The 20434-nt window shown below is 41.4% G+C and overlaps 1 protein-coding gene across 7 annotated transcripts in view; it reads right to left on the reverse strand.

Moving 5' to 3' along the window:
- Positions 1 to 20434, reverse strand: part of lrch1 (leucine-rich repeats and calponin homology (CH) domain containing 1) — a 209014-nt gene that overhangs the window by 7102 nt on the left and 181478 nt on the right. For 4 of the 7 annotated variants that reach the window (XR_013499882.1, XR_013499881.1, XM_078232221.1 and 1 more), the window contains exons 18-21: positions 17356 to 17472; positions 11945 to 12054; positions 11005 to 11142; positions 10697 to 10774 (exon numbers count right to left, since the gene is read on the reverse strand). Coding sequence is in view for 3 of the 7 variants with exons in the window: in XM_078232221.1 (XP_078088347.1) it covers positions 10697 to 10774; positions 11005 to 11142; positions 11945 to 12054; positions 17356 to 17472 (443 nt within the window). In the remaining 4 variants the exon portion in view is untranslated. The remainder of the gene's footprint in view (positions 1 to 10696; positions 10775 to 11004; positions 11143 to 11944; positions 12055 to 17355; positions 17473 to 20434) is intronic. The other 3 variants (XR_013499884.1, XR_013499883.1, XM_078232222.1) reach the window with 1 other exon arrangement.

The following is a 20434-nucleotide window of genomic DNA, read 5'->3' on the forward strand; positions in this document are numbered from 1 at the left end:
CCCATAGCAACACCATGGAGACATAGGCAATGTGTTCAGGCCTGCAGCTCCCCAAGTTCTCAAATCCCAATCACCACTGCATCTGTGGGCGAAGCAGTGGGGGTTGGGACAACAATGAGTAGACATCAGGTGCCACCTCACAGAATCGTTCCAGGCAGTTCTTGTCCATCAACTAGCAGACAGAGTGGCACTAGCTGAGGTCTAGAATAAAATAACCAAGTAAAAAAACCATTACATTTTGCAGCAAGTAACGCCTGATCTAACTTAGGATTCTGTTTGGTCAATGTGTCCCAGTCCACAGACAACACAGCACAGATACTGAAACCGCAGAATCCTGGTTTATTCGATCTGTGGAGTAATCCAAAGATTCTGCACAAAAACTGGAATTGAAAAGTGGACAATGAACATGGCCCATAGAAGGAAAACCAAGAGGTCTGTAGGGGAAAAAAAGCTTTTGTTCCAATTAGACATGAAGCTGCTGCATAGTTCTTAGAAAGATGTGAAGCCAGAGACAATGAGATATTTATAGTACATCTGGCTGCCAACATCTTATATCATCCACTGGCTCAGCCTTATGATGCTAAAAGGCACGTCCAAGTTATATTGTTGTAGGTGCCCCAGTAGAAGCAACTATGGATGAAAGTGATTAATGTAGAAAACTACTCATCTAATGGAGTCTCAGCCAAAGACTATTTTGAGACGCTCCTTATTTCATGCATATGAAGTTTCATTCAACTTGTCGGCTGTGCAAACATGGACCAAACTGAAACTTTATGTTTTAAATTGACATTCATAGGCTTATGGATGTTTGGCAGTGAATTTTAAGACTACAATGTACTCAGTCGTGGGATATAAAGTATTGACTGCCCTAATCTTATGTATGTTGACACTGAACTGTTGATACTATGGACAAGACAACAATGGGAGTGATAATGTGCTCCCATTTAACATCAAAAGATTGTCTAATGGAGTCAATTTTTCTTTCTTGATCTAAGCTGCTTTACATGAAATGAAAACCATTCGGCCAGGTTTCATGTGGACTCCAGAAAATACTGCCTGGAATCAGCAACAGCTTTATAAGAGTCGGCTGTTCATTTCCGAGTCTGCTAAACTATTCAGCGAAATCCTGACTAGCCAGTGCCTGAACTCCACTTACTCACCTTAATAAACTGCGTGTTTGATTTCTCTACTAAACAAGATCTTTAGCTCTCGAGCCAGAAAATTTCAATTCACTCAACATCCAATTTCCCACTGCGCTGTGTGTGAAAAGGTGCTTTCATTCATAAAAAGCTTAGCTCTAGTTTTCAGATTATTTTCCATTGTGCCACAGTAGAGAAGGTGGTTTGTCTGTATCTACCCAACTGAATCCCTTTAACAATTTTAAATACCTCAATTTTTTTTATTCATTCGTGGCACATGGGCTTCTCTGAGTGGCCAGCATTTACTAGTTGCCGTTGAGAAGGTGGTGGTGAGCTGCCTTCTTGAATCGCTGCAGTCCATGTGCTGTGGGTTGACTCACAATGCCATCAGGGAGGGAATTCCAGGGTTTTGACCCAGCGACTGCAAAGGAACAGTGATATATTTCCATGATGTAGAGATGCCGGCATTGGACTGGGGTAAGCACAGTAAGAAGTCTCACAACACCAGGTTAAAATCCAACAGGTTTATTTGGTAGCGTTGCTCCTTCATCAGATATAGACACAGACTCAATTATAAGATAATGGTTGGAATGCGAGTCGTAACAGGTAATCAAGTCTTTACAGGTACAGCAATGCAAGTGGAGAGAGTGTTAAGCACAGGTTAAAGAGGTGTGAATGGTCTCAAGCCAGCTTCCAACCTAAACACGTTAAAGAAGCCATCCCCTACGGACAAGCCCTCCGTATCTGCTCAGCTGAGGAGGAATGCAACAGACACCTACAGACACTGAAAGAACAGGATATGGCGCTCGACTCATCGATCGACAGTTCTGATGCACCACAGCGCAAAACCGCACCGACCTCCTCAGAAGACAAACACGGAACAACCGACAGATTACCCTTTGTCGTCCAGTACTTCCCTGTAGCGGAGAAGCTACGACATCTTCTTCGGAGCCTTCAACATGTAATCGATGAAGATGAACATCTCGCCAAGGCCATCCCCACACCCCCACTACTTGCCTTCAAACAACCGCACAACCTCAAACAGACCATTGTTCACAGCAAACTACCCAGCCTTCAGGAGAACAGCGACCACGACCCTGCCACAGCAACCTCTGTAAGATGTACCGGATCATCAACACAGATGCCATCATCTCATGTGAGAACACCATCCACCAGGTACACGGTACCTACTCTTGCGACTCGGTCAACGTTGTCTATCTGATACACTGCAGGAAAGGATGTCCTGAGGCGTGATACATTGGTGAGACCATGCAGATGCTACAACAACGGATGAATGGACACCGCTCAACAATCACCAGGCAGGAATGTTCTCTTCCTGTCGAGGAACACTTCAGAGTTGAGGGCATTCAGCCTCTGATCTTCAGATAAGAGTTCTCCAAGGCGGCCTTCAAGACAAACAACGCAGAATCGCCAAGCAGAAACTGATAGTCAAATTCCGCACACGAGGACGGCCTCAACCGGGATCTTGGGTTCATATCACACTACCTGTAACCATTTGACCTGGGTTTGCAAAATCTCACTAACTGTCCTGGCTTGAGACAATCCACACCTCTTTAACCTGTGTTTAACCCTCTCTCCACTCGCACTGTCTGTACCTGTAAAGACTTGATTACCTGTTAAGACTCGCATTCCAACCATTATCTTGTAATTGAGTCTGTGTTGATATATGCCCTGTTTGTGAACCCAACTCTACACTCACCTGAAGGAGCAGCGCGCCGAAAGGTCGTGCTCAAATAAACCTGTTGGATTTTAACCTGGTGTTGTGAGACTTCTTACTGATATATTTCCATATCAGGACAGAGAGCGGTTTGGAGGGGAACTTGCAGGTGGTGTTGTTCCCATGTATCTGCTGCCCTTGTCCTTCTAGATGGAAGTGGTCTTGGGTTTGGAAGGTGCTGTCTAGGATCTTTGGTGAATTGTTGCAGTGCATCTTGTAGATAGTACACCACTGCTGCTACTGAGCGTCGGTGGTGGAGGGAGTGGATGTTTGTAGATGTGGTGCCAATCAAGCGGGCTGTTTTGTGCTAGATGGTGTCAAGCTTCTTGAGTACTGTTGGAGCTGCACCCATCCAGGCAAGTGAGGGGCATGCCATCACACTCCTGACTTGTGCCTTGTGGATGGTGGATAGGCTTTGGAGAGTCAGGAGATGAATTACTCGCCGCAGTATTCCTAGCCTCTGACCTGCTCTTGTAGCCATTGTGTTCATGTGGTTGAATTTCTGGTCGATGGTAACCCCAAGGATGTTGACAGTGGGGGATTCAGTGATGGTTACACCATTGCATGTCAGGGGACAGTGGTTAGAGTATTTCTTATTGGTGATGGTCATTGCCTGGCATTTGTGTGGCGCGAATGTTCCTTGCCACTTGTCAGCCCAAGCCTAGATATTGTCCAGATCGTGTTGCATTTGAACATGGACTGCTTCAGTGTCTGAGGAGTCGTGAATGGTGCTGAACATGGTGCAATCATCGGCGAACATCCCCACTTCTGACCTTATGACGGAGGGAAGGTCATTAATGAAGCAGCTGAAGATGGTTGGGCCTAGGACACTACCCTGAGGGATTCCTGCAGAGATATCGTGGAGCTGAGATGACTGACTCTCCACAACCATCTTCCTATGTACCAAGTATGCCTCCAGCCAGCACACAGTTTGCCCCCTCATACCCATTGATTCCAGTTTGGCTAGGGCTCCTTGATGTCACAGGTTGTCACTCTCACCTCACCCCTGGAATTCAGATCTTTCATCCATGTTTGAACCAAGGCTGTAATAAGGTCAGGAGCTGAGTGACCCTGGCGAAACCCAAACTGGGCATCACTGGGCAGGTTATTGCTGAGCAGTCCCAAAATGTGCAGGTTAAGTTGATTGGCCATGCTAAATTGCCCCTTAGTGTCCCAGAATGTGTGTGTTAGAGGGATTATCATGGTAAATATGTGGGGTTTCAGGGATAGGGCCTGGGTAGGATTGTTGTCGGTGCAGATTCGATGGGCCAAATGGCCTTTTTCTGCACTATAGGGTTTCTATGATTCACGTGCTTATTCAGGGAAGATAGCCATTCAGCCTCTCAAGCCTGCTTCATCATTCAATACAATCATGGTTGATCTGCTTGTGTTTCGAATTCCACACTTCCATCTACCCCAAAATAGGAATCTGTGTAAACCTACTGCTAAGAGGCAAAGCCAATGGCAGAACCATTCCGCCTCAATGCTGGGTTTCTCCAACCCCTTCCTGACCTGATAATGGTGATCACATGCAGACTGGCAAACACTGTCACATCTACATCAGCTCCAATTCAGCAACAATCAAACAGGGACCTAGGTCCCGGGGCTGCTCCGTCCTTCACTTGCAGACCTGCACTTGCTCGGAATTTCCTTTCCCTTCATATTTGCCCGATGCATCTTAATCCTTGTATCCTCCAGCCCTTCCAATGACTAGAAATTCCCAGTACGAAGTCTCAGGACACCAGGTTAAAGTCCAAACCTGTTGGTCTGAAACCTGGTGTTGTGAGGCTTCTCACTGTGCCTACCCCAGTCCAACGCCAGCATCTCCACATCATAAATTTCCACATTGGCTTTTGATCTCTGCTGCTACTGCTTGGGTCTATGGATGAATTGAACAATCAGTCAGTTAAATTTCCCAATGAACTAAACTTATGGAAAATTAGAACTATTTGTTGGGATAAACAGTGCTTAAATTGCCTTTTGTAGTCACATTTTCAAATCAGCTAGGGCTGAAATCACAGAAATCATAGAAACCCTACAGTGCAGAAGGAGGCCATTCGGCCCATCGAGTCTGCACCGACCACAATCCCACTGAAGTAACTGTTGGACACACTGGATCTACATGGAGAGGTCTGCTGTAAGGGTATCGGAGCTGCACACTGCCCAGAGCTGAGACTGCTGATAGATTCAGGAACAATCTGATTCCTCGCCATTTCATTTTATTATCAGACATCATAAAATATGGAGCAGAGAATGGCCATTAATTACTTCAATTTTTGTTTTGGTAGTGAAAATAAAAAGACTTAAAATTCTATTTGAGATCCCCTCAAAACATGGTCTATAATCACAACCAATTCAGTTTGTGTGTTAAAATACAATAAAACACGGCTTAAAGAGAGTTACAGAGCAGCCATGTAACCTAAGACATTATAAACTTAACTATTAGCTCAAATAACGGAGATGTTAACTCATTCACATTTGGTTCCTGTAATAGGCAAGACCACAAAAACCTGAATCAGTAACTGTCTCACTGGTTGAAAGCAGATTTCTTTAAAATGAAATGGTACAGTTCCTTTCAACAAACAGTTGGAGATCAAAAGCTTTATGTGAACTCAAAACCTGAAATGAGCTGAGGATGTTACAGGGCTAGAATTAGCTTTGGTCTGAATCTTCAAAAAGTAAATCTTGTAAGTTTAAATGTATGGTCCTGTGTCTCGAGTATTTACTTTGTGTGTAGAGTATTACACAAACAGAGTTTTGATAAGCACTAAGAAAGAAAGCTGACATGCTGCCCAATGAAACGTATCCAGTGATACACTTGGCACACTGCAGAGCCAGAAGCCTCCCTCCACTCATTCAGATATAGCGAGAGAAATGGATCCTTTAATAGACACAGGATCCATCTGGGAAAACAAAAAAAGTCTGAGATATCTACAAGTTATTGATCTTAAATTTGAAGTAAAACTTTTGAGTAATTAAATATATTTGTCAATCTCCAATGGTGTTGGCACACAAGAAGCTATGATCAAGTGTACAGACAGTCCTCGACTTCACGACATTCAAGTTACAACAAACATGCTTATCATAGAAATCATAGAAACCCTACAGTGCAGAAGGAGGCCATTCGGCCCATCGAGTCTGCACCGACCACAATCCCACCAGGCCCTACCCCCACATATTTTACCCACTAATCCCTCTAACCTACGCATCCCAGGACTCTAAGGGGCAATTTTTTAAACCTGGCCAATCAACCTAACACGCACATCTTCGGACTGTGGGAGGAAACCGGAGCACCCGGAGGAAATCTATTTATAAATAGATACCCTGTTTTGACTTTACACTGCCCTTCCAGTGAATAATGAATCTTTACCAACTGTTATTTTCCTTTATGTTCTGTTTTTCACAGCCTCAGGAAGGGCAAATTGCTTCTCAGATACAGAACAGAAGTGTCTTTGAAAGTGTAGCATGGCTAATATACGAGTGGAAGGCAATTATAATGAAGCAGGATCTTTCAAACTTTTCACTATTTAGTGAAAATAGGGCATCGTGCCTTGGCTCAGGAGCCAATCCCCCATTTACACTATTGTTACTATAAGAAAACCGGTTCTGACTTACGACGTGGCTTTCAGGAACCAATAGTGTTGTAAATCCGAGGATGCCGGTACTCTCCTGGGGGAGGGGTGTCAGGTGGGGATTATTGGCACAGAACTGAATCCAGAATTCAGTCGCCATTTTAAAGTCCTGTATCTTTTCTTTATTTTTATATTTCCAATATAAATTTCAATGCTCACATTAGTAATGGAAATTGCCTATATAAACCTGTCATACCACGTGGCTGCAATGTCCCACAGGCAACTGTAGTATGACAGTTTACACAGTTCAACAGTTGCTGTTAAATAACACAAAGAAAGCTATAAATAGAAGAGCCCAACAGGAAGTTCTTGCAAGGGACAAGATGTTCAACATATTTTGGACTGACTAATTAATACCGTTTCTACATTGACCAACTACATTAAATCTGCAACACATTAAGGAACATTCGAAATAGGGCCAATCCGCTCTCAAGCCTGTTCAACTGTTCAGTTAACTCAGGCCTAATTTGTACTTCAAATCCATCTATCTGCAACAGTTTAATCCTTTAGCATACCCTTACGTAACAAAAAAGTATCAAACTTTGCCTTGTATGCTCAAATTAAATGAGCATCCACCTCTTCTGGGGCATAGAATTCGAGATTTCCCCAACCTGTGTGAAAATAAATTTCTTGATTTCCCTCCTAAATGGCCGAGCTCCAATTTTAAGATTAGCTCCTCTTGCTTGTGACCACCACCCCAACACCACCCCCCACAAAATCTTATGCAACTTTCTATAACATGTCTAGGTTTACAAATGCTCCTTAAATCTTAACCTTACATATGTAGTAAATGCCAAGTCAACCTCATGGTTTACAATCTACCCTTTCATTCATGAATTATACCACAAACAGCAGGTTTGTCTAGTGTATATTTTTGACCTTGCTAGAAGGCAGGAATGCCAGCTAACAGACCATGTATTTCTGGCTAAACTGCAAATTTGTCTCATTGTAAGACATAAAATTACACAAAAAGCCAAATAAATCAGCATTAAAATTGCAATGCGGCATTTAACTTGGCTTGATAGTTCAAACCATTTTCAAAGACAAAAATAGCAAATTCTCTCAAAAGTCTTACTTTCTTATAAATCTATAAGATGGATTTCCCTTCCATCGTTTCTTTAACTAAATAGACTGGGAACATGACTGAAGAAAATAGTTTGAGACAGTTTCTCACATTTCAGATCAAATGCACCCTTTCCTCATTAAGCACGTTTATTTGAAGATACACCAAGCACCCTCTCAAAAGGGAAGTGCAACAGAGCAAAGATCTCAGATTATATTTGTATGAAATATATATATAATTATATACATCATCGTGGCTACTTTTTAAAATTTTAAAACTGGATAGTGACCTTTTAAAAATGACTGAGGCAATATCTGGCTGTAACCGTGAACAAAATGAACTTTTTGACAGAATCAAAGAAGTCGACAGCTCATTATCTCTGAAGAGACGCTAACCCCCCCTTTGGGCTGCTAGAGACCTCATTCAATGGGAATTATATGAAGGCCATCTACAATTAAGAAGCCAGACCTGGCCACTGGAGTCTATCAGTCTGCTAGGGCAAAGGACCCTGCAACCTCCTTTGAAATTCCTAATGGTTGGAACATTAACAACCTCAGGAGCCCAGGCAAAGAAATATACACCCTTTATCAAACCTAAAGTGGGAGTCATGTGACATGACCCCACCCTGCTAGTAGGAGACCCAGTTATACTGTCTTGCTGAACTAGAAGGCAGTCAGCCATCTTCCACCTAGCAAGAAGCAGCTCAGAAAAGGGACAGGCTTGAATGCTTGGCTGCCAAATAAGCTGTTTCTACTTGAACTTTTGAACTTCCATACCATCGCCTTCAAGACTAACTAATCTCCGCATGCCTCTCAGCATGGAAGTCAACTCCACTGGAAAAGTGAAATTTTCAGCATCCCTTCAGCCTGCCAACCTATGTGGAGGAATACACCATTGAATCTTTGATTCTGAATTCTGGACTTACATGAAACAATAATTTTTTGCTCTGTGGTCTTTGCTCTGTATATCTTTCCCCATCCCTCTTTTATTGTATGAATGTAACTGGATGTACGTAGAAACCCACCCCTCCTGAATGTGCACGAATGAACTAACCCTTTGAGTTTACCCTCTCTCTCTCATTTACTGTGGAGTTATTAATAAAAATTGGATCACACCAAAACGGAGGGGTTGGGAAATACACTATGGAGTACAAAGGGGAGAGATCAAAATCAAAATACCTTTCTGCTTATGGATGGGTGGTAATGGGAGAAATCAGGGTGCTTAAATTAAACCTCCTCCTGTCTGTAACACAGGAATCCAATATTAATTATTTCTATCATCTAAGTGAACAGGAAACAGTTCCTTGGCTCCCCAATGACAAGATCAAGACAAAGCCCACTGGATATTTACTTTTGGGTGTTCAAACTCTCCTTGTGAAACAATATCAATGACAAACTATCACATGCCATCAAATGTTCCACCAGGATTGCAAGGCGCACCGTGACTGCTGGGTATATTTAGTTTCTTTGACATTAATTTCCAAGCTCACAGCCGCTTCAAGTAGAAGGACCTGATGCATAGGAACATTATCACATTCAAGCTTTCCTTCAAGTATACTTGGACATCTATCACTGTTCCTTCTTATCATTAAAACACAATCATTGCCTAATAGCATTATGGAAACATCTTTACCAGTGGTTCAAAGAGGCAGCTCACCACTATCTTCTCAATGGCTGCTCAGGATGGGCAATAAATGTTGGCCTGGCCAAAAACACTTGCATCCCAAGAATCTTTTAAAAATTAATACTAGAGGAGACATATCAGGAGGTGAAGTTACAATTTTCGTCCATTATCCAGAAATTCCTGTTGGAAGTGCTTGTGGACCCAAAAGGGGACAAAACGGAGCTCAGCTCTGTTGCGAAGTAAGTTGCTGACATCTGCTGTGAAGGCTCACATCCGAATAATAATCATTTAGACAAAAGGAGAAACAGTGGCCAACACTCACAGGGCGTTTAGGAAAGGAGAGCAGAGGAGAAAACTGGTAAGGAAGGTAAAGAAGCAAGGAGTTATTTTTCAAAATTTTGTGGTGTGACCCAATACTCCCATCTTGATTTGACGTAGTTTAACAGTAGTCAAGAGTTGGGCAGGAAAATGGAGCTAAGGCCACAATCAGATCAATCACGATCTTATTGAATGGTGAAGCAGGGGTGAGGGGCCGAATGGACTACACTGCTCCAAACGCTTATGACTTACTTTGATCATTTGAAACTAATGAATGGTTTCCACAATACCCAGGATCCATTTCTCTGCTAATAAAACAGTGGCTAAACCTCTTAAAGGTGGCCCATAGTTTCCTTGCTCGGGTTCTGAGGTCCAACCTGATGGTTTCTCAGCTGTGAAGACCACCTCAGCCGTAACTACCTGTTTTAAATGAATAAATCTTTATCTGAAGGTCTCAAACAACAAGCGTAACAAATACAGGAAATAGTTAATATGACAACTAGGCTCAGGAAAACAACTCCTCCTGGCAACACCACATTCAGCTTGATCTTATTCATTTCCAGTTGAGAGGAGGACGACTTGCGGCCTCTCAAGCCCGCTCGGCTATTCAATAAGACCAATACTCATCATCTACCTTAACCCTGGCAAATCCACTCCCTGATCCTCTTCACAAAAAAAGAACAAAATGTAAATTTAGAGAAGGCACGATCGCAAATCCTATATTGTAGCTCAACATTTTAACAGTTTAATCCAATACTGTTTGCATAGTGGAACATGTTTGCACAGCGCTTTTCTTTAACAAATCTGTGAGCTCCAAGTCTCACAGATTAGCAGTTAACGTGCCAGAGACAGCAATGTCATGACTTGTGAAATGAAACCACTGAAGAATTACGGCTCTTTCTTCAGAGTATGCGCGAGAATAAGGCAGCTTGGGTTGGAATGAAACAAGAGGGCATTTGTTCTGATTGATTCAAGAGTTTTCGATTTAACAATACAAATTATTGCAACGTTAATTTTCCCATTTGACTTGGTGACGATGTGAAGAGTCCCAGAGTGCTTCCATTGCTTTTTGTTAATTTGCATGTTCAAGTTTAGTTTCCAAAACTATTCAATACTTGCCTGCTTTCATTCCAACCCTAAATCCAAGGAAAGATTTTGAATTGAAAATAATTCCTGAAATTACCTCAGCGACTCCCATTTTCCTGCAGGCCTCGAGAAAGTTTTCCACGTTTCTCCTGCATTTTGCCATGCTCAGTTTAGGCTGCAAGACAAGTGTACAATCTTTTTAAAATACACATTTTTACTCAGATTGCTTAATACACTCATCACTTCAGAAGAATAGGGCCTGGGACCATTTATACATACAAGATGAGAGCGATGTTTTAGTAAAGTGTCAAAAGGTCCATTTTACTAAAACATGATTCTCATTTTGCAAAAAAGACTTCAATCCAGAAACAGGTGGCTGTTCCTGTCTCAAAGTGAAAGACTTACCACTGCCGGTGAGGGTACGTGTATACTGAGTACTGATCGTGGACGGATGTGATTGACTAAATGACACAGAACCACTCCATCCATCAAAGCTGCTCCAATTTCTTCTGGCAAAGTAACCTTCAGTCTTGTTTCAATATTCTGTTGAACAACATCTCGTTAGATCCGTGGATAACCCCTGGCTTTAATTTAATGCAAGTATAGATGTGCATCCCATAGCTTTCTACTCCAAAATCCAAAAAAAACATTCTGAAGATACCACACTTTGCACTCCACCATGACTGAATAGCATTTTACCCAAAATGAATTATATTACTGGCAGCTGCCTCATGGATCAGTGAGCTGGGCTATAGTAACTAGAAGGCCCAACTACTACCTGCTTGGGGTTAAATCCCAAGTAAAGGCAGCTATAAACAGTCTCAGCCTGACTGGATGCATTTTCCTGAATGCTGTCCAGTGATTCCTGTTGTCTGTTCACAGGTGAGCAATGGGATCTGGATTAACCACAATGCCCCCACTATCAACTAACTGACAACACGCTCTTGAGCGTTCTGAGTTTAGGCAGTTGGGAAGAAAATCAGAGGAAAAATGCCTAGGATAAGATTAATAGATACTTAACTCATATTTTTAGTTGGTTAAGCTTAATACATCCATGGGAATTTATCAGATTTGACCCAAACTATAATTGCAGGTCCTCTAACTAGACATTTTGGCACATAATATATTAATGACTTATTTCCCATCAAAGTGATGCCAAGGATGTATCATCTAATGCAAATAAAGTGACTAGTAAGTTTATGTAGAAAGGTTTTAAACATTTTCAAATGAAAATAGTCTACAAAGCCATTTTTACAAGGCTGGCACCCAACATAGATATGAAAATAAATCGAGATTAAGATATCAGTATCTATGTAAACTGCATGTCTTGAACCAAACACCTCACCTCCCGGAGTTGTTCTATATGTTCTTTCTCCTCTCTCATTTGTTCCATTTTTCTCCGGATTGTAAATTGAGGATCCATAGACTCAAAATGCCGCACTGACCGAAAGAAAACTGTTGAAAACAGAGGTAAAACTTTACAGGCTATAAAAGAAACACCATAATCTTCTTTTCCTAATATTTCTCTACTTTGGGTGCTCTCAGTCAAGTACAATTTACCATCAAGCATCCCACCAAAGTGAGCTTCTTATTTACTGAGCAGACTCATCCTGTACAGTAGGACAGCCAGCACACGAGCTTTTTTAATTAGACCCTATCTACGTTAAAAAACTGAATATATTTGTCTGATCAATCAAGAGATGGAAGGAAACCGTGACTCGGTGGGAGCAGTCTGTGTTTGAAAAAAAGATTTTGGGTTTAAGACCCCCTTCAGAAACTCGAGAAGACACCCAGGCTGTCACTCCAGTGCAGGACTGAGGGAATGCTGTGTTCCAGAAGAGATGTCAAACTAAAGGCCCTGTCTGCTCTCTCAGCTGGGTGTTAAAGATCCCACTGCACTATTAGAAAGCTGGGGGTAGGGGTGGGGTTTATTCCTCAATCAACACCATTAAAACAAATCCTCTGGTTGCTGTCACACTCCTGTTTGTGGGACTGCGTTGAGCGCAAATTGGCTGCATTGCCTACTTTATAACTGTGACTGCACTTTAAGCGTACTTTTTCTGGGAAGCCCCAAGGTCACTTCAGATGTAACAGAACTCTCTTCTCACTCTTTTATTCCTCAGTTGAAGCAACCATGTTATTTCTATACATCGACTGTTCCACATTTTGCATGGTTAACACTTGGACCCAACGTCCTTCATTTCAAATCGAGTGGGGAGCCAGATCTCTGCAGTCTCGTCAAACTAATAACTCCCTGCATCCTATGGAACATTGCATAGCTCAGCTTTGAACATAGTCGCGTGTTGCAGGTCATGTGGGGTCAGTCATGGCTCAATGTGGAGATGGACAAAGGAGAAGCTCCAAACGAAAGGCCGTGACTGGTTTTTGCAACAAGATAAGGTAAATGATATAATTTTTCCTCTTTGAGCCGCACATTTGATTTTAACAGTAAGGAAGCATAACAAATGAGTGACCTGTGAATTAACATCTGCCCATGCGTTGTTCCAATAGAACAGCAGCAGCTGGACTCCAATAAATCACAGAATCAGATAGCAAAGCAGGCTATTCAGACTATTGTGTACCAGCTTTGAGGGAGCACTCCATTTATTCTCATTACCTCTACTGTTAAATTTTTGTTTTTCAAATATTCATCCACTTATCCTTTAAGTGATGACCAGGAAGAGGTATAAATATAGAGCTATTAGCATCCTTGAGGACGCCATTGGCACATTCCTTGGTTGCATGTCTATCTTTGGCCCAGTTCACACTCTCCTTCCCAGTTCTTGACGCTGCGCATTTTGATCAAACATCTCAGCATCTGCTCCCGATTAGTCACTCTCCCCAATTGTGCTTCTCTGTTTAAAGCTTATAACCATTTCAAACTAGAGGAATTACTGTAATGGATCTTGATATACCAGAATGCAAATTTGTACAAAGGAGTAAGACACAAGGCGGGGCCATCACACCCATCTCCCAGCGCAAAAACAAAACACTGTGCCCTTCAAAGAGATCAGACTGGGCTAATAGGATATCCTGCATCTTAGATGCACCTCTCTCGTGGGACCTCAAGGAGGGTCTTCTGACAATCTGGAAATCAGGAAGGTTGAGACATAGAACAACTGAGTCAAGTGGAAGGGAAAGGAAAGATAAGTCTATACAAATGATATATATTTAAAATGGGCACCAAAGGAAAATATTCCCAATGCTACAATCTATCTAAACGCTGGTTCAAAAAGGTCTACCGTGAAGAAGTTTTTTTACACCTTTCTTTACTTAACATGATGTTTAAAAAAATAGAAAAAAATAAATTTAAAGAAAAATAAACACGCTACAAATTTGATAAAGTTCTTTAAGGAAGTCACTAAGTTGGTGAGATGATGGAAATCCAGTCGACATTATCCACCTGACCTTTCTGAATGAACCTCACACTCGGTTACTTCACAAGGTGGCATCTGGTGGTATCAGCAGGAATTGGATAAAATGGATTTGAAACTGGCTCCAATTCCAGAACCAGAAAGTTGTAGTTAGTGGAAAACGTCACTTGAGATGGTCCCCTAGGGATCAAACCTAGGTCTGCTACTCTTTGCCGTCTTAATTAATGGCCTGGAGTTGGAAGTGTAGCAAGTTAGGTTGAAGATGATTCTAAAATCTTTGCAAAGTTTAAAGCAGTAGAGAAGTGCAATAACGACAAAAAAGATTGATGTGCACTAGAGGAGTGGTTCAAACAATTACTAATGACGTTTAATTATTAAGTATAGCATCAGGCCTGTTTGTAGGCTCAATGCAGGATACACAGCATTTCCAGGGTTCAATACTGAAAGAGTTTGAGAGAGAAAAAGAGCTAGCACCAATGAAGGACCATCACTGTCAGGGAGAAATTTTCCAGAGCACATTTTTACCCGTTTTTTTTCTCGCACAGAACATTGCGTGGGTGTGAGGTGGGTCAGAGAGGAAGAAATGTTTAGTCATGATATTTTGGCCATCATAGTGTGAGGCATGTTTGATAGAGCAGCTGGTCTTTTCTTAGCTGTCAATTTCACATGTTTTTTATCCACATATATTTAAAATAGGATAACCAAGTCATAGCAAGAAATACAACTGACAGGAAAATTCCAAGACCAGAAGTATATCTTGCCATCTCCATGTATAAAATCCCTACTGCTTTCTGTCTCTGGCCTACTCCATTGCAGAGAGGAGGCTGCAGAAGAAAATGGAAACAACAAAGTTAGTATTAATCATGATGAACTAGAGTGGACGAACAAAGAGAACAACTAGTTTTTTTAAAAAGTTGCTTATATACCCAGTAAAACTATAAAGGCTAGTCAAGATGACGCAATGTGTTGAAATTCTAACTTCCATAGTCAGTTAAAGATATGCAAACATAAAGCTTAGGGTGGGCAAATCAATGAAGAAACAGGTATCAGAATTTGAAGTGAAGATCACTCTTGGCAATTCTGAAATCTTATAAGCCTTAGGTATCAAAACCTGCCTTTAATAGCCGTCGATCACACCATCTTACTAAACACTCAAGGTAACAGAAGATGAGCCAAGATTTGAAATCACAAAGTGGACAGATAATATCTATTGACTAGAGATTGGCTGGGTAATGCTGAGAGCTTAGTGAAAGGGCAAAGATCCATAATGAAGAGTGAAAGTGTGCTCTGATTCATGTTGTACAGCTAAAACTGTCCAACGGCTGTGGTGAATTCAACTTTTAAATCCTCGACAAACTGAGGGGGGAAAAAGACAGGAATATTAGCAACACAAGGGTACTAACTGGCAGGACAGATCAACAGAAATCCAGGAGGAGAAACTCCATCCAGAGCTAAAGAAAACAAAATGTCTTCCATTTTCTAGCTGGAAGGAAGGTGGTGGCAGATAATTGGCCAGAGAGAAAGCAGAACTAGTGACAGAGTGTAAAGGATGAATTCCACTGCCGCATCCCAAACTACTCAACAGCTTCGCACTCCATTTCCATTTTTTTTTGAAACAACAAATGATTTTATTTGTAATTTTTTCCCCTAATTTCCCGCACTTCGTTTCTGGACAGTGCACCTGACAGTGAATGCCATGAAATGAGAACCAGCACTTCACCAAACATGGGCCTGCTTCATGTGAAGCTAGATAGGAGCAGCTAAGCATTGAACCATAGGAGCTGGGGTGAGCCATTCAGAATGACGTGCTATAAAATTCCTAAACTAATCTCACTGGCCTGTTCTCTCCCTATAACCTCCTATGCTTCAAGTATTAATCTGCGCTTCCTTTTAAAGATGAATAGAACAACAAAACTTTTGCTATCACATTATTCACTGCACAAAGGCCTTTATCACACACACAAATCTCACATCTTCTATGTATAAATGTTATCCATTACTTTTTGACATACTGGTGATCATTTTCGAGTCACGTCAGCCAACTAATGGAAACACAGAGTACAAGGAAAGGTCAGTGGAACATTATGTATTCATGCCGTGGATCACAGCGGAAAGGAACAACTGGCTGAGTTCCAAATACATTCATAAACTTCAGAAACAGACAAGCTTTTAATTTACATTCCTATCCCATAAAAAAAGGCAAGCCAAAATCTCTTCCGCAATATATTAAGACATGTACTAGGAGTAAAGGAAAATAAAACGAAATATGTTGGAAGAGTGAGGCAGCAAGAGGACCACAGTTAACATTTCAGGTCGATTACCTCTGGGAAAAGTTAGAAATGTAACAACAATGTGTTCTTTCACTTGCTTAAAACCTAATGTTTCCCAGTTCTAGTGAAAGGTCATCCTAACCTGAAACATTAAGAATTCTGTTTCTCTCTCCCTTGATGCTGTGTGACCGACTGAGTGCTTTTATTTCAGATTTCCATCTTCTGCAATATCTTGCTTTTCCAAAGGAAACCATGATGTGGAGTTGCCAGCGTTGGACTGGGGTAAGCACAGTAAGTAGTCTCACAACACCAGGTTAAAGTCCAACAGATTTATTTGGTAGCATGAGCTTTCACCTGATGAAGGGGCAGCGCTCCGAAAGCTCGTGCTACCAAATAAACCTGTTGGACTTTAACCTGGTGTTTTGAGACTACTTACTGTTCCAAAGGAAATGTCTATCCAACATTCCTAGATGCCCTAAAGACATTCTATTGCAAGTTTTTCTATGTTCCATGATCAAGAAGACTAAAAGCTTCTCTGAATTAGAATGACAGACCCCCCCCCCACCTTGCCTGCCACCCCACCCTGCCCCACCCCACTCAATAATAATCCTATCCCAATGTATGCCCATACTTTTCTCTGGTAGAACAGTCAAATAAAATGTTGTCTCATATGGTCAGAAAGTTAAAATTACCTGGCACTCAACCAGTATTAGGAAGAGTTTGACACCAATCCTCTAACACATGTTCCAATTAATCCCCAATCTGTAAATATTTTGTGAGCCTAAAAAACTATTTTAGACAGTTTCCTTCAAACACTGATGAGGTTAAAGTGTTGGATGAATTTTGAAGTGAAGGTGGGTTAATAGCTTTACTTTTCCTCTTTCAATCGTCAAAGGACAGATCACGTTATTTAAAATCATAAGTTGCAGCAACACTCCTTATACATAAACTCCAATAATTAGGAGTGAATATAAGTCTGAACTACTTTGGAACTATTCTCAAATTGTCTAAGATTATGTTTGTGCTCAAATGTGATCAAATATATGAAAAGGGAGTTAATTCATTAAGTGCACCAATACATAAACTTAGGCATTGACCACTAACACACATACCATAACTTCTGTCTTCTTCCTTTGGGGTAGTGACGGTGTTGAGTTCCTCTACATGTGCCTGTGTCAACTCCCTGAAGGAGGGAGGAGGGGAGTCCGAAGGAGCACAGTTGGCTTGGACTGAGAGTGGCAAGGACATAAAGTAGGTACAAAGCAGGTCCAAAAGGCATTGGACAAATGCCAAGTGGACCAGGAAAGTCAAAGATCAGGATTTATCAACCAGTAAGTAGCCAATGCAATGTGAATCGATACAAGGTTGGACCAAGAAATCCAAGATTAAAAAGGACAAAAAAGTGTGAAGAAACACAGAACACAAAACAGATAAGAAAAAATCTGTTAGCTACTGAATACAAATCAAATCATGCAGTTAACAGTGCAAACATGGGAACAGTTACACAAAAATTGCTGTAAAAAAACTGATAAATTCTTACAATTTCTTATAGATTAAACATTAGACATTGACTGCTCATCAATTAACGTGAATAAAAGCTCCAAAAGTTATGGTGTGGCTTATTTATACTGGACAAGTACAGACTGTCAATGCACAAACTTAATTCATCCTTTGGTGAAGGTCAGAATACGCTGAAACCCAGTAAGTAAAATCTGCCACAACTGTGTGTATAATGATCATTAACAACCAATTAATTTTTTGGAAGGTTTTGATTGTGAAGTGCACTGATCTTTAAACATGGACACTGATAGCCATTTACCCATCATGTCTGCTGACTCTTTGACACCGACTCTCTCCATATCTTCTCCATCTAACACCTAGCCAATTTTTTCTTCCAATCACTCCAAAAGTCTCACGACAGCAGTTAACATTTAGATGCAATTATTTTAAATTAAATTAGTAATGGTTTCATAAGACACTAGTTGTGTATGTTACAAGTTTATAAGAGACAGGTACTGCCAGTAACTTGCTTACAAAGTGCATCATTTACATTTGGTCTTCAGAAATCCATTTTACTAAACCATCCTTTGAACAGTTTAGACTGGTAGGATGAGAATGTGACACTTCACTTCAGAGTTGCTATAAGAATGACTGGTGTGGGGTACAGGTGTGTCACACTGATACAGCAGAGGGCACTTTTCTGAGTCTGGGTTAGAATACATCTTGGGGGTAGATTACAGGAAATCTTTACTGTTGATAGACACAACATATCGTGAGAAAGTATATCAGAATGGTAAGTATTCCACTCCACAGCTTCTAAATTCCCACCTTTCAGACAACAAAAGTGAATAAAAACCAGTTAAATTAAATTGCAACGGCAAGCTGATATCTAGGATATTAGCTGCTTGTTTCTAGTTTCCCCCCTCCCACCCAATCTATGTCAATTATCATCTGTAAGCAACTTTCTTTGATGCAAGCAACAACTTTGATCCCTTTACTTGACTGAAACTGATAAAAGTGCTGGAAATTCTGACTTCACTTTCTTAAATGTTTCCTGGAAATGATGGCCAATCATTAATAAGAAGTTTCATAAAGCCAAAAAATTTAACTGGTAGAAAGGCTTCTGGACCACGTGTGGCTGAAATGACCATTTAATTTATTGAATGAAGCATTGCATTCAGATAACAATATACATTCTTGTGTCAATGAGCACTCTTTTGCTTCATACACCATCAGTGAGTCACTGCTAAAAATGTAAATCCACAATTAAAGAAGATCCAACAGTAGAAATAACTACAGATACGTTACACTTCAAAATGAAACCTCCCACTCACTGGACAGCAAGCTCTTTGATATAGGGGACAAGGCCAAACAAGCATTCTTCCCTTTCCTCATTGCCTTCAAAAGGACAACAGTGAAAAGCACATTTTTTTAAATCAATGCCCAACCAAAATAAATGACATTGTATTCCTACACTAGGAAACTTCTGCCTCAGGTCTTTCCAATTAAGTCACTACGAATGGATTGGTATTTATAAAACAACACAAGAGCAACCACAAATTGAAACATATCGCACGGCCTCAATTTTCTATGGACGAGATATGGAAGATCTGTATGAATACGAGATGTGAACAACACAAAGCAATTCTAAAAGAAAATAATAATTCTCAATGCCATATCAGTGTACCACCCCAGCTTTAGAACATAGAAAAAATACAGCACAAACAGGCCCTTCGGCCCACAAGTTGCGACGGTCATGTCCCTACCTACCTAGGCTTATATATAGGCTTACCTATAACCCTCAATCCTATTAAGTCCCATGTGCTGATCCAGAAGTCTCTTAAAAGACCCTATCGAGTTTGCCTCCACCACCACTGACGGCAGCCGATTCCACTCACCCACCACCCTCCGAGTGAAAAACTTACCCCTGACATCTCCTCTGTACCTACTCCCCAGCACCTTAAACCTGTGTCCTCTCGTAACAGCCATTTCAGCCCTGGGAAAAAGCCTCCGAAAATCCACCCGATCTATACCTCTCAACATCTTGTACACCTCTATCAGGTCACCTCTCATCCTTTGTCTCTCCAAGGAGAAAAGACCGAGCTCCCTCAACCTATCCTCATAAGGCATGCCAACCAATCCAGGCAACATCCTTGTAAATCTTCTCTGCACCCTTTCAATCATTTCCACATCCCTCCTGTAATGAGGCGACCAGAACTGAGCACAGTACTCCAAGTGGGGTCTGACGAGGGTCTTATAAAGCTGCATCATTATCTCCCGGCTCCTAAACTCAATCCCTCGATTGATGAAGGCCAGCACACCATACGCCTCCTTGACCACCTCCTCTACCTGCTAGGCCGATTTAAGAGTTCTATGGACCCGGACCCCAAGGTCCTTCTGATCCTCTACACTGCTAAGAGTCTTACCCTTGATATTATACTCCTTCATCCCATTTGACCTGCCAAAATAGACCACTACACATTTATCCGGGTTATCTGCCACTTCTCCGCCCAGTCTTGCATCCGATCTATGTCACGCTGCAGCTTCTGACATCCCTCCAACCTATTCACACCACCACCAACCTTCATGTCGCCTGCAAACTTACCAACCCATCCCTCCACTTCGTCATCCAGGTCATTTATGAAAATGACAAACAGCAAGGGTCCCAGAACAGATCCCCAGGGCACTCCA

This window comes from Mustelus asterias, chromosome 17, assembly GCF_964213995.1.
Source record: "Mustelus asterias chromosome 17, sMusAst1.hap1.1, whole genome shotgun sequence".
In the NCBI taxonomy this organism is placed as follows: Eukaryota; Metazoa; Chordata; class Chondrichthyes; order Carcharhiniformes; family Triakidae; genus Mustelus; species Mustelus asterias.